The 11,828-nt window shown below is 42.2% G+C and overlaps 1 protein-coding gene across 1 annotated transcript; it reads right to left on the bottom strand.

Moving 5' to 3' along the window:
• Positions 1-2,548: 2,548 nt before the first annotated feature.
• On the bottom strand, positions 2,549-11,096 carry LOC105892668 (NXPE family member 3-like). Its single transcript, XM_031587377.2, has 5 exons — positions 10,533-11,096; positions 4,847-5,640; positions 4,525-4,592; positions 3,841-4,047; positions 2,549-3,640 (listed from the first exon to the last, which is right to left on the bottom strand). Exons 1-5 carry the CDS (start codon positions 10,623-10,625, stop codon positions 3,078-3,080), a joined length of 1,725 nt encoding a protein of 574 aa, XP_031443237.1. The 5' UTR covers positions 10,626-11,096; the 3' UTR covers positions 2,549-3,077.
• Between the last annotated feature and the right edge of the window lie 732 nt (positions 11,097-11,828).

The following is an 11,828-nucleotide window of genomic DNA, read 5'->3' as shown; positions in this document are numbered from 1 at the left end:
AGCCTAATATATTAAAGAGTAGCCTAATCTATTAAGAAGGTCATGTATTGGTAGTTTAAGACAGGGACAATTTAAATTAAATGAGAATGCCTCTGACACAGACACAGTGGCGGTTCTAGACAATTTTTACTAGGGGGGCCAAGGAGGGGCCAGTGTTTAACCAGAGGGGCACATCAAAATTATAAGATTTTTTTTTTAACCAATAGTAGCTAGGTAGACATATATAATAATATATAGTAATAATATAATAATAATAGTATTGTTTTCTGTTCATAGTTTCTTCAAATTTAGACTTCTAGTGGTTGGTTAGCTGGCCAACAGTCATGACAACAAACATACCGTCATACAAAATTGCCCCACCGGACATTTCGGGCTAAAATCGCCACTGCTATTCACACTAAAATCTAAGCATGATTCTAATCTAAGCAAAAATCTGATGTCTCCTTTAGGATTTGTTTTTGGCGTTGATACAATCCTGAATAATTACTGTCTTATCAAACCTAAACTCTCCTGAGCAAGCTAGCGAGCTGTAGCTGATAGCACATCTAAATGAGACAGAAGGACAGCGATATTTGGAAAAGGCATTGATTATTGGCTGCGAAAAATATGTATGTGATCACAGGTCATGTAAGTAATTAAAACAGCGATTATCAACCGTGTTATTTTAGTGGTGGTTAAGAGTGCCAATATGGGCAGACGAGTTTAGGAAAGGGCAAAACAGCTCGCTAGCTATTAGCACTCTAGCTTGCTCAGGAGAGTTTAGCTTTAATAAGACACAGTAATTATTCACGATTGTATCAACGTGCCTCATTTCACCTAACAGGTCAGTCATTCCCTAAATCTTTTGGAATATAACGAAATTGTATATCTGGGTTTCTTTGGCGACAGCTGTCGCATCCAACAGCAAAACATATCCCCATTTGAACTTTCTGTGGGTGACCGACGCACTGCTAGACTACTGTGTCCGTGTTGGACACAAATATGGCGGCGCTTAGACACAGTGACGTCACATGGTATCCATGAATAGTAGTTGCTGAGTTCTCATTCACCGAAGAGCACCACACCTGGCAAACTACGGTGTTTGTGTGCGCCGCTTTAATTTACCCGTGTAGAATGTTGCGTCGCATTAGTTCTGCTTTTGGCGCTTGGGTGTAAAATCATAATAAATTCATAATTTTTTTATTTGGTCGGCACGGGGTGGCCACAGGGGTAGCCAGGGATATGTCTACGGGGGCACGGGCCACCCCAGGCCTCCGTGTAGAACCGCCACTGCACAGACAAGGAGAAGGGTCACTCCCACCGCGGAGCTGCATTCAAACAGCATTTTTTTTCTCCCCAGGCTGGCATGAAATGGCTTGCATAATACTTAGTAAGGAGGCCATAATCATTTTTGACTCATGGCTGAAGTTAAGTTTCTCCAGCTCTCCCCAGGTTGGCAAAAAAAACATCTCAAAATGCAGTAGATTGATGCTTTAAAATATGGAATATTTAAATTTTTCTTACGGGGGAGCATGCCCCCGGACCCCCCTAGAGGGGTAATATCCTTCTCACCTTTTTCACCCCTGACCTGTTTTCATGCCTGAGAAGGAATTGTGCACAGATTACATTGGTAGAGCCTAATCCTTTGTGGTATGTGCTATGTTCAGAACGCCAACATGTGCCTGTATCCTGCATAATGCTATGCATATTGTAGTACTTATTGTGTTTGTGTAGTACTTACTGTGTTTTTATGTTTTATGTTATGTGTAGTACTTACTGTGTTTGTATGTTTTTATGTTTACTGTATGCACCTATACATCAGAACAAATTCCAGGTAGGTGTAAACCTACTTGGCAATAAATACTATTCTGATTCTGATGTCTTTTCCTGACTAACAAACCAAATTCTGTGCAAAATACCTAGGGCTGTGTTCACTCCTCTGAATGAAGATTAAAGATCATAAACCTCATGTTCTCACCACCTCTGCTAAGCCTGTGTTCCATGACACCGGGTCCCAACTGAAACTGTACCCACTACATAGTTTATGAGTAACATAAACTTGTAGGAACCCTCCCCGTTCAGTTCCTGCTTTGAGAAAGCGTTGTGCTCATTGTTGTCTGTGTGCTGTGTGACCCTTAGTTGAATGACCAGTCCAGACAGGAGGCTGCTACACTTGTGATCAGGTGGGAACAGACGGCTTACAAGCTGTGTGCTTGGAGTTGTTCTGCTGTTGGTGTTTGCAAGGTGAGGCTGTTGGGTGTTAGCTTGCTAGTTTTGGACAAACACTCCATAATGCCTCTAAGTATTTTCATATTATTTGTGTACTCAACATTTACATTTGTTTGCCTTGCTTGCAAAAGCAAAGTGACAATGAAAAATAGCTCACAACGTCTCTAGAATTGCAACACTGTTTTAAGTCTACCAGTCCATTTGTCTTCCAACACCATATCACAACTCATGACAAAACACCGTCAGTAGCACCAGAAGGATGAAAATTCCCTGGTCAGGTAATTTACAGTGGAATATTGTCTTCCTGAATATTGTCCCCCCCCCCCCCCCATTCCTTCTAGTCCAACAGTCAGACATGTTCAACTGACTGTGAATTAATCTGTGTATAGGTGGGAACCATTTGGAGTTCTTTGAGTTCTCAACCCATCTTCACAGAGGGTTATCGTCATCTATTGCATCCCAGGGCTCACAGTTGGGCTGATGATTCAGGACAGGGTAGTGCAGCAGCGCTCTTCTCCAGCTGGGTGGAAATGGAAACTCAAGGAAAACCTGTAAAATCTTGGCACCAAAATCTCAGCAACCTGTATGAAGATGTGTATTCTACGGAACGCCTAAAGTCCTGCAAGGTGATATTTTCTATCTTGTGCGTATTACAGAATTATCTTGTGCGTTCCAGTTATTATCTTGTGGGAACAAGTTGTTATCTTGTGCGCATAACACAATTATCTTGTGCCCTCAAGTTATTTTCTTGTGAAGACAAGATAATTATAATTTGTGGGAACAAGGTAAGCATCTTAAATAAGTAACTTGTTTCCACAAGATAATAACTTGTGCACACAAGATTAAATAAATATGATCTTATGTGATTTTTAGGGCTCCTGTTTGGCTGGACAAATGTGGGACAGGATGAGATCGATCATGTTCTTCACAATGTCCTGGGGAGGGTGCAGAAGGTGGGGCTGGGTAGGGTGCGCCAGAGTCATGTCCCACGCGTCCAGCAGCACCACCCCCCGCAGGCTGCGGAACATGGCCCTCAGTACAGAGTCCAGCTGCACGGAGAACCAGTCGCTGTTGTACAGGCTGACCTCTGGGTCCAGCTTCTGCGGATTAGCCGTGCGCACCACCACCAGCGTGCCTGGCGCCCGGTCCAAAAGGCGGGCTAAGGCGCGGCGGATGTGGCGCAGTCGCCGCATGTACACCTCTACGGGGAATGTGCTGAAGTGCGACCAGATGCTCAGAGCCACAATGGTGTCATGGCCACCTGGCAGACCGTCAAGCTCGTTGGCCACATAGCGCAGCTCGCTGGTGGAGACAGTGGAGAAGCGGATGGGCGGGCCGTGGCAGCGGTACTTCAGCAGGATGTTATGGACGCTGTCTACAGCCATGAAGGGCCCCATGTTCTTTGGGCTGTGGAGGTTGATCTCCTTCAGTTCTGTAGGTGGAGGGACAGAGAGAAAGACCAAGAAGATGGACAAAGGCAGAGAGAGAGACAGATAGAGAGAGATTACACGGAGAAGGAACAAAAGTGAGTTAGAAAAAGTGAACGTGTGCATGCAATTTAAAAATGCATTGCTGAATTTGATAATATGATGATAGGAAAAAAAATTCAGCATTATGCAGATCAGTGCTGACCTGGAACAAAGGCGTTGAGGTACTCAAACCACTGTCGAACAGTAGAGTCTCCATACATGTAAAACAGTTTCCCTTGAAGACACTGAGTAATGGTGGAGGAGTCATTGAACTGTTGTATTGGGATTCCAGCTAAAGGTCTCCAAGAACCCTGGTAGTAATACCCAGACGGCAGGAACTTTGCCCGGTCTCTGCGAACCAAAGACAGCTCTGCGGAGGAGAAGTAGAATTAGAACTCTGCTGCATGCATGCACATGTGTGGACACACACAAACACGCTCACACACACACACGCACACAGATGTATTTATAAAATACACACCAAAGCCACAGATTACTACACATTGATCACCATTATTAAAAAACACACACACATATATACATACATACATACATCAACATTGAAAACATAACAAAAAACAGCTTCAGGTTATTTTATATTGTATATTATAACTACCATTGCCCTGGACCTGTTCAATCATTATCCAGTTCAATATTTTAGTCCGAGATCTGACCCAATGGGGTGAAGCAGAGAGAGTGAGAAAGGCTCACTCACCACCACCACCCCCCCCCCCCCCCCCTTCCTGTATCCCACTCCTTTGTCCTTTCCCAAGCCTGTGTTCGGTCAATCCTAATTCAACTAAATTGTTACTTTGTTCCTTTTAACAGAGATTGCTCTTTCTCTTACCTTTCACTGCGGGCAAAATAGTTATGTTGTCCATTCCGAGGGCTTGGACCGGAGCTTTGATGGTAGAGCTGTGACAAAAGATGAGAGAAAATCATCTTATCTTTCCCCCAGGTCCCTGTCCCGCAGTGGTGAATAGACAGTGCTTTTACTTCTGCTTCACAATATTAACAAGCGCATTAGTCGGTGACCTACTGTAACAATTAATTTGTGGCAGACAGAATAATATTTCTAGTTTGGTTCATACACTGAAACCAAAGGTCTGACTGTAAGACTCAGCTCAGAATAAAGAGAGGAGGATGGTGGTTCCCACATATACCCATACCTCAAGAACAGCAATGACTCTGTGGTGGTGAGCAGGTGCTTCTTGTAGTCCCCTTTGGCATGGTTGATGCGAGTGTGGCAGTCCAGCAGCCTGGGTTTGTAGCAGTACCAGGGCTCACCTGTGTGCGGATCTGTGTAGTTGCACAGCGCTGGCTGACGGGGTCCAGTGGGAAGGCACAGGTTGCAGACGGTGGTCTCAGACAGGAAGCCGGAGCGGAAGAGGCTCTGAAAGAAAACGCGGTCCGGCCGCTCTTCCCTCAAGCGCCGTAGCACGGCCACCGCCTCGCTTGAGTGCACCAGCGTCACCTCCACCTGCGCGGCCCCTGCCCACAGCAGTGGGAGCTCCACTGCGTACAGGCCATCCTGCCGGTCCACGACCCAGCCCGATGCACCGGCGCCAATCTCTGGGGAACGGATCCGGGCCAGCAGGAAGTCCCCGCCATACCTCTTGGGCTGGCCCAGGGAGTTCTGTATGTGGACCAGCACTTTCAGCTTGCCGCCCACCCGCCACGTGGCTTGGCCCGAGATGTCGGCGGGCGGCTGGATCACGAAATAACTGCGAGCCGGGTCGCTGCTCTGGTGGACCGGCACCCCCAGCGCGGGGGGCTCAGGCCAGGAAATGGACTCCAGGAGGTAGCGCTCCTCATGGGCCTCCTCTCGGGACACCTCCTGGCCCAGGTTGGGACAGTAGCTGCGATTCTGGTCCAGAGGCAGGAAGGGTCCAGAGGGCTTGAAGACGGAACTGATGCTGCTCTGGAGCTGGTAGAGAGAGGACATCGACTGGCAGTTCCATCTCTGTGAGAGAGGATGAGGGTGAAGGAGGAGGAGAGAGAGGGAAGGGGGAAGAGGGAGAGGTGGGCGAAGGTGGAGAGAATGGAGTGAATGAGAGAGGAAGAGGGGGAGAGAAAGGGAAGAGACGGAGGGAGATAGAGAGAGAAGGGTGGGGTTAGGAAAGAAATACAGAGATGGAGGGAGAAGAGAGAGAGGTAGAGGAGAGTGAGACAGTGACTTAGATAGGGAGGGAGGAGAGAAAGGGAAAAGACAGGTAAGGAGACAGAGAGAGAGCGACAGTGGGGTGGGGAGTGAGAGAAGCAACAATCTATAATCCACAAACATTTTGTGAGTACTTTACTGTTGTGTGTGAGCCCTCTTTAACCCTCTATACCCCAATAGAATTCTAGAACACTGCAGCATATTACTGCGAAAACCAGAGAATTCCTGTATTTTTTGTTATTCTGTAAACAAACAGTTACAGTTAGAAAACAAAAGAAAAATTACTATTACAAGTTTGTTTTGTTTGAAAGGGCATAAATTGTTTGTTAATATAATATCAAACATGTATTACTGACATCTACAAATATTAAAATACATAGCTTTACATACACCCTAAAGTTCAAATTCATAAGTTTTGAATGGTACTGCAGACCTATTTATTACATTTAATATCATCTTAATGTATTTAATTAGTATTTGTTTTATATTTTGTAAATAAATAAATACATATTAAACTTAATATTTAAATATTAACACTACTAAACCATATAGATAACCAACATTTTTGCTAATTTGGTGGAAAACACCAACCTCTATGCCTCTTCAAATGCATCCTGGTGCAATACATTTGTGGAAGAGGTGAAGGTGTTTGTGGGAATAAACATCCTCATGGGTATCCATCATTTACCCTCTGATCTTGACTACTGTTCATCTGATCCAGCCTTACAAGTGTCCTATGTGGCAGACACCATGCCACAAAATAGGTATGAGGAGTTATGCAGATACGTACCCTGTTCAAACCCAAGGATAGCAGACTCAGGTGACAAGCTTCAGAAAGTGAGACCATTACAGTTTTTTCCAATCATTTTCACACTTGGTTCAATACCATGTACACTTTCTCAAAAAACTTAACACATCCAGCATATCAGTAGACTATGTGAACTAAATGGGATACTTTTCCATTGCTTAGATACAAAATGCAGTCAATGACCACTTCTTCCAAAATTCATGGATACCCGTCTCAGTCAATGTTCACCACCAGCAAAACGCTGTGCAACTACAGCATTTGTGTTGAAATGTACATGTGTGTAAAATATAGATGTAAGTGTCACTGAAGACATTTTCCCACCATTACGGCTGCATATGAAATTCATGGGCCATCAACGAGACAAAGTGACCCAAAAAGGGAACTACAACAAAAATGTATATCCAAAGTGAGTTACAATATAAATTTTCATTGCCCAGGAATTGAACCCAGGTCAGCTACTTGTTAGCCAACAACACTAACCACTGTACCACTTATCACACCTGCCAATCTTGCCACACAAAACTGGTATCTACAAACCAACAGAAAAGTTTGTTCTTACGGTTTTCCAATAATTTTTACTCGTCTCAATACCATGTACACATTCCCAAAACACTTAACACATCGAGCATACCAGTAGACTATGTGAACCAAACTGTGGATACTTGCCCCTATGCTTATATACAAATGCAGTCAATGACCACTTCTTCCGAAATTCATGGATACCTGTCTCAGTCAAGGTTCACTACCAGCAAAACGCTGTGCAACTACAGCATTTTTTGCCGATGTTTAGATACTCTATTCAAAACAGTTAACTTTCAGTTTAAAACCTAACTTACAGTAATTTAGATTACTGTACATGGAAAGATGCTGTATTTGGACAGACAAATTAAGGTATATGCTTGAATAAAACAAAGTATTCTTATTTTAGCAGAAAGTTTAGTTATTTTGTTGTTTTGGCTTGCAGACTTCTTACTATCTCTACAGAAGGCAAACATAGATGTAGCTGTTCCTGAAGAGTTGTTTCCACTATTACAGTACTGCTCTATATGTAAGTCATAGGCTATCAGTGAAAGACAGTGATTGAAAAATGCAATTACAGTAAATGTACCCACTCAATACTGACATCTATTGTGAGAAGCAAACTAACATATGAACACTGTCTACAGATAGTTAGCTTGGATTGACGTATTTCCAAGATGCAATGCAAAGGAGAATGTTACCGTAAATTTGAAGTTCAAACATGTCAAAGTTTGACACCAAATACAGAGGACAGAATGGATCAGCATTAGGGCTACAGTAGAATTCTAATGGTATTACAGTACTTTGGTAGACTGTATCTTGTGTTGATGTATGTAAATATTGGAAATACTACAGTAAATACTTAGCATATTTATGCCTTTTTGTTGTCCTGTAGTAAGTCTATATAGTGCAGTAACACGTGCAATTTTAGCATATGCATAATGACACATATTGCAGCATTTTAGAATTGTTTGTTCACCGTAATATAACAATATTTACTGTAGTCCAAAGAAGTGTTTGCCTTTGTGTGTTTTTTCTCCTTTTTGCAATGCAAACCTACAGTAATCTATGCCAATCTAGAGGATACAGCAACATGTTATATATGCAATTGGCAATGCTTCAAGTGTTTAGTGTTTTTTAGGTCATTGTACTCTGAGAGAGAACATTTGCTAAAGTTACGGCATTACTCACTTTTGGGTGAAGTATGAAGTGTTTTGGTGGTTGTAGTGCATTTTGCACAAAAGGTTAACTGATATGCTGAGGTGTGTGTCTGTTAAGCCCACTGTGTGAAGAGTTTTGGAAAAAGTGTACATGGTATTGACACAAGTTTAAAAGTGATCGAAAAAAACTGTAATGTGTGTGCTCCAGGAGAACGTCCTAAAACTTCATCGACCGTGGAAAAATCTCTCAGTAGGTGAGGCCATGATGACGGCATGTTACTTTGGAAACAGTATATGCCTACGAAACATGTCAGATGGGGTATTAAGATCTGGTGTCTCTATGACTCCCTGAAAGGATACTGTTTAGCATTCAATGTATAAATAGGCAACAAGGGGTGTGTGGCAGATGATATTTGGTTTTGGGATAGAGGGTAGTAATGGATCTTATGTCAGACAACCTATACAAACACCACCACTTGTATGCGGACAACTTTTGTCCTTCAATTCCTTTAGTGAGAAACCTACTCTGTCCTACTGAAGCTTCCCTACGCTCATCAGGCCTCTCGCTGCTCTCCCCCATGTCCTCACTCCTCTCTGCTGCCACAGCACCCTCACTCACTTCTCTACTCTCAGATGAGCTGGAACACCCGACATCCTGACGCATAAAAGAAAAAACTATCCCATTATTGTAAGCCATCACAGTGGAAGCCATTAGTGTTTCCTCCATTTTTCTGTCAATTGTTTTCTGTCACATCATCGGCTCAATATTCCAGTGTGAACTACATACGGACTAGCTACTGCACATCTACTATACATTTTATGTAGTATTGATGTCCTATACTATGGTCCTATATGAGCACTGATTTCATTGTGATTGGCTTTCTACAGCTTAAAAACTGTACCAGCTTAAAATTTAACATCACAACATATTACTAGCTGGTTGTCGAATAATCTGCTGAATGCCTTTCCAATATGAGGTTTTAAATATATTATAAATGGTTATCTTGCTATTGATTGTCTTTAGCTACTGTTGTTACAATGAGCTTACAGCTCAAAAAAGAATGGAGGTTTGAATAACTAGTAGAGACGAACAAAAAATAATTAGAAGTGAGAATAAAAAAAAGTGACCCATTTTCACAGTTTTCTTTTTTACTATACATGTTATTTATCTAAATCTAAACAGTTTAGTAAGTAATGAGGCTGATGCAGTCACTAGCTAGCTATCAACCAACTCCTGACTGGCTCGAACTCCTCAGACTTACGTTACCTCAGTCAATGTAGATAGCTAGCAAAATAGCTGTAAAACTAGTCATGAAAATTGAGATGACGATCCAAATTTTAAAAAGACATTTTCTTCTGACAAACAGAAAACACAGCCGATTACCCATGTCGTCGTTATTTGTGCACAAAATAGCTCTCACCCACAGACGCAGGTGCTTGCTTCGTAGGTTGCGAAAGTCACGAATTGACCGTCATTTCCACAAGTGAGGTAACGTGAAAATTTGCTTATTTGAACGTCCCTCAAAGATCAATAATTAAATGTTACATAACTCGGCAAATAAAAGTGTCATGGGTTTACAATCCATTCAAATTTCATTGATCTAGCTATGTCTTATCAATTTGGAGAACGATGAGGCTGGTGCTAGTTGTAAACCAACACTTCTCAGTGACCGCCATACGAAGACGTTACTAGAGAGTTAGCTAGTCAGAAAAAAACAGGAGGATACTAATATTACTATTTTTAATACGTTTTTTAATTTTGATTTTTCAAACATGGTCGTCACTGTCATACAAACGTGATGAGTCGTCGTCTTTGGTGCACAAAAATACGGTCTCATCCAGTGAGAACAGATGCAGACGTCTCTGATTGCTAGCCTTTACTGCAAGAGACACTGTAATCCTCAGGCCATCTGTCAGTAGCGAAGTTTAGTTAACAAATACTTCAGAAAAGTCAATGACAGCATACCAAGTTTCCGGTTTCAAAATAAAAGTAAGATGTTCATGTATCCACTAGCGGAGTATTATTTCATGAATTAATGTTGTAGTATAAAAACTGTGTCTTTAAAAGTTACGGCCGGCCGCGGCCGCTATGGGGAAATTCTAACATGCCGTCGGCGGCCGCTATGGGGATTAGAGGGTTAAGTGATGTGGCACCACATAACAAAAGTAACAAGTTCAGTTTTATGAGTAACAGTAACATTACTGACCTCCAGAGTGTGAATGTTCTGCAAGAAGAAGATGACTCCTGACAGCGCAAGGACGAGGAAGATGAGGGCATATTTGGACAGATTTCCTTCCATCTTGCGCGGTTAAATCCGTTTATTATAGACTACCGCTGTTCAGAAAGTTCCAAAAAGTTCCGTTAATTCGAATGGGCGTGTTTTCAGGGTCGCTTCTTGTTTTCTCGCAGTGTTTCCCCTTTCTGCTTACAATTCCCATCCAACGCCGACTCTGAAGTGTCCTCTTTTTCACAAACTCAACTATGGTCACCCTACATATAATAAACAAATTACTAACCTCAACCGTTCAGTCATGCCAGGACATATCAAACTGAGGCTTTGGCGTATCAACCTATCGCGAAGTTGATACGCCAAAGCATCAGTTTGATATTTCCCAACATGAGAATTGCAACACTGTTTTAAGTCTACCAGTCCATTGGTCTTCCAACACCATATCACAACTCAGGACTAAACACCATCAGTTTAATTAACAACATCTGGTCCCAGCAGTCAGCAGTGGCGGTTCTACATGGAATTACGCCCCGGGCGAAACCCCCTCTGAGCGTCATCTTATTACAGTGCATGAAATGCCCTGTATTGTTATTCCTTGGCTTCTTATTACAGTGCATGAAATGCCCTGTATTGTTATTCCTAGGCTTCTTATTACAGTGCATGAAATGCCCTGTATTGTTATTCCTTCGTTTCTTATTCTTCTACTTCTTATTACAGTGCATGAAATGCCCTGTATTGTTATTCCTAGGCTTCTTATTCTTCTTATTATTATTATTCTTTGTACCGAACTTCTGCGCTTAATTCAGCTCGAACCGCTTAACTTAGAAACTTTGTTCAAACTTTGCTGCGTAGGTCTTGTAAAGGACACTTATGCTATGTATTTTTCATTTTTCTAAACTTTATACTTTTTAAAATATTAAAGAAAAACTAATACAAATTTTCCCATTCACTTACATTGGGCCATTATGACATCATAATAGGGTCATTAAACTGGCTTGCACCTGTGCTTCACTGACACCTGCGCCAAGGTTCCAAGGCTCCTCTTCTCTCTCTGTCCCTCTCAATTCAACTGTATAACTAGGAATATTATTCTTTCCTTCTTCCACTCTTCTTTTCTTTCTTCACTCTTCTTTCCTTCTTCTTTCTTTTCTTCTTTCCTTTCTTCACTCTTCTTTCCTTTCTTCTTTCCTTCTTCCACTCTTCTTTCCTTCTTCTACTCTTCTTTTCTTTCTTCACTCTTCTTTCCTTCTTCCACTCTTCTTTCCTTCTTCT

The sequence above is a fragment of the Clupea harengus genome, chromosome 2, assembly GCF_900700415.2.
Source record: "Clupea harengus chromosome 2, Ch_v2.0.2, whole genome shotgun sequence".
Taxonomy (NCBI): domain Eukaryota; kingdom Metazoa; phylum Chordata; class Actinopteri; order Clupeiformes; family Clupeidae; genus Clupea; species Clupea harengus.
This window is presented reverse-complemented; position numbering and strand designations above follow the sequence as displayed.

What these genes read in the sequence shown, in the direction of transcription:
- LOC105892668 (XM_031587377.2), bottom strand. Translation starts at nt 10,625, where the DNA reads ATGGAAGGAAATCTGTCCAAATATGCCCTCATCTTCCTCGTCCTTGCG. An exon ending in TATTTTGCCCGCAGTGAAAG is followed by an intron (nt 4,048 to 4,524) that starts GTAAGAGAAAGA and finishes TCTCCTCCGCAG; the next exon opens with AGCTGTCTTTGGTTCGCAGA. An exon ending in CCTCAACGCCTTTGTTCCAG is followed by an intron (nt 3,641 to 3,840) that starts GTCAGCACTGAT and finishes CTCCACCTACAG; the next exon opens with AACTGAAGGAGATCAACCTC.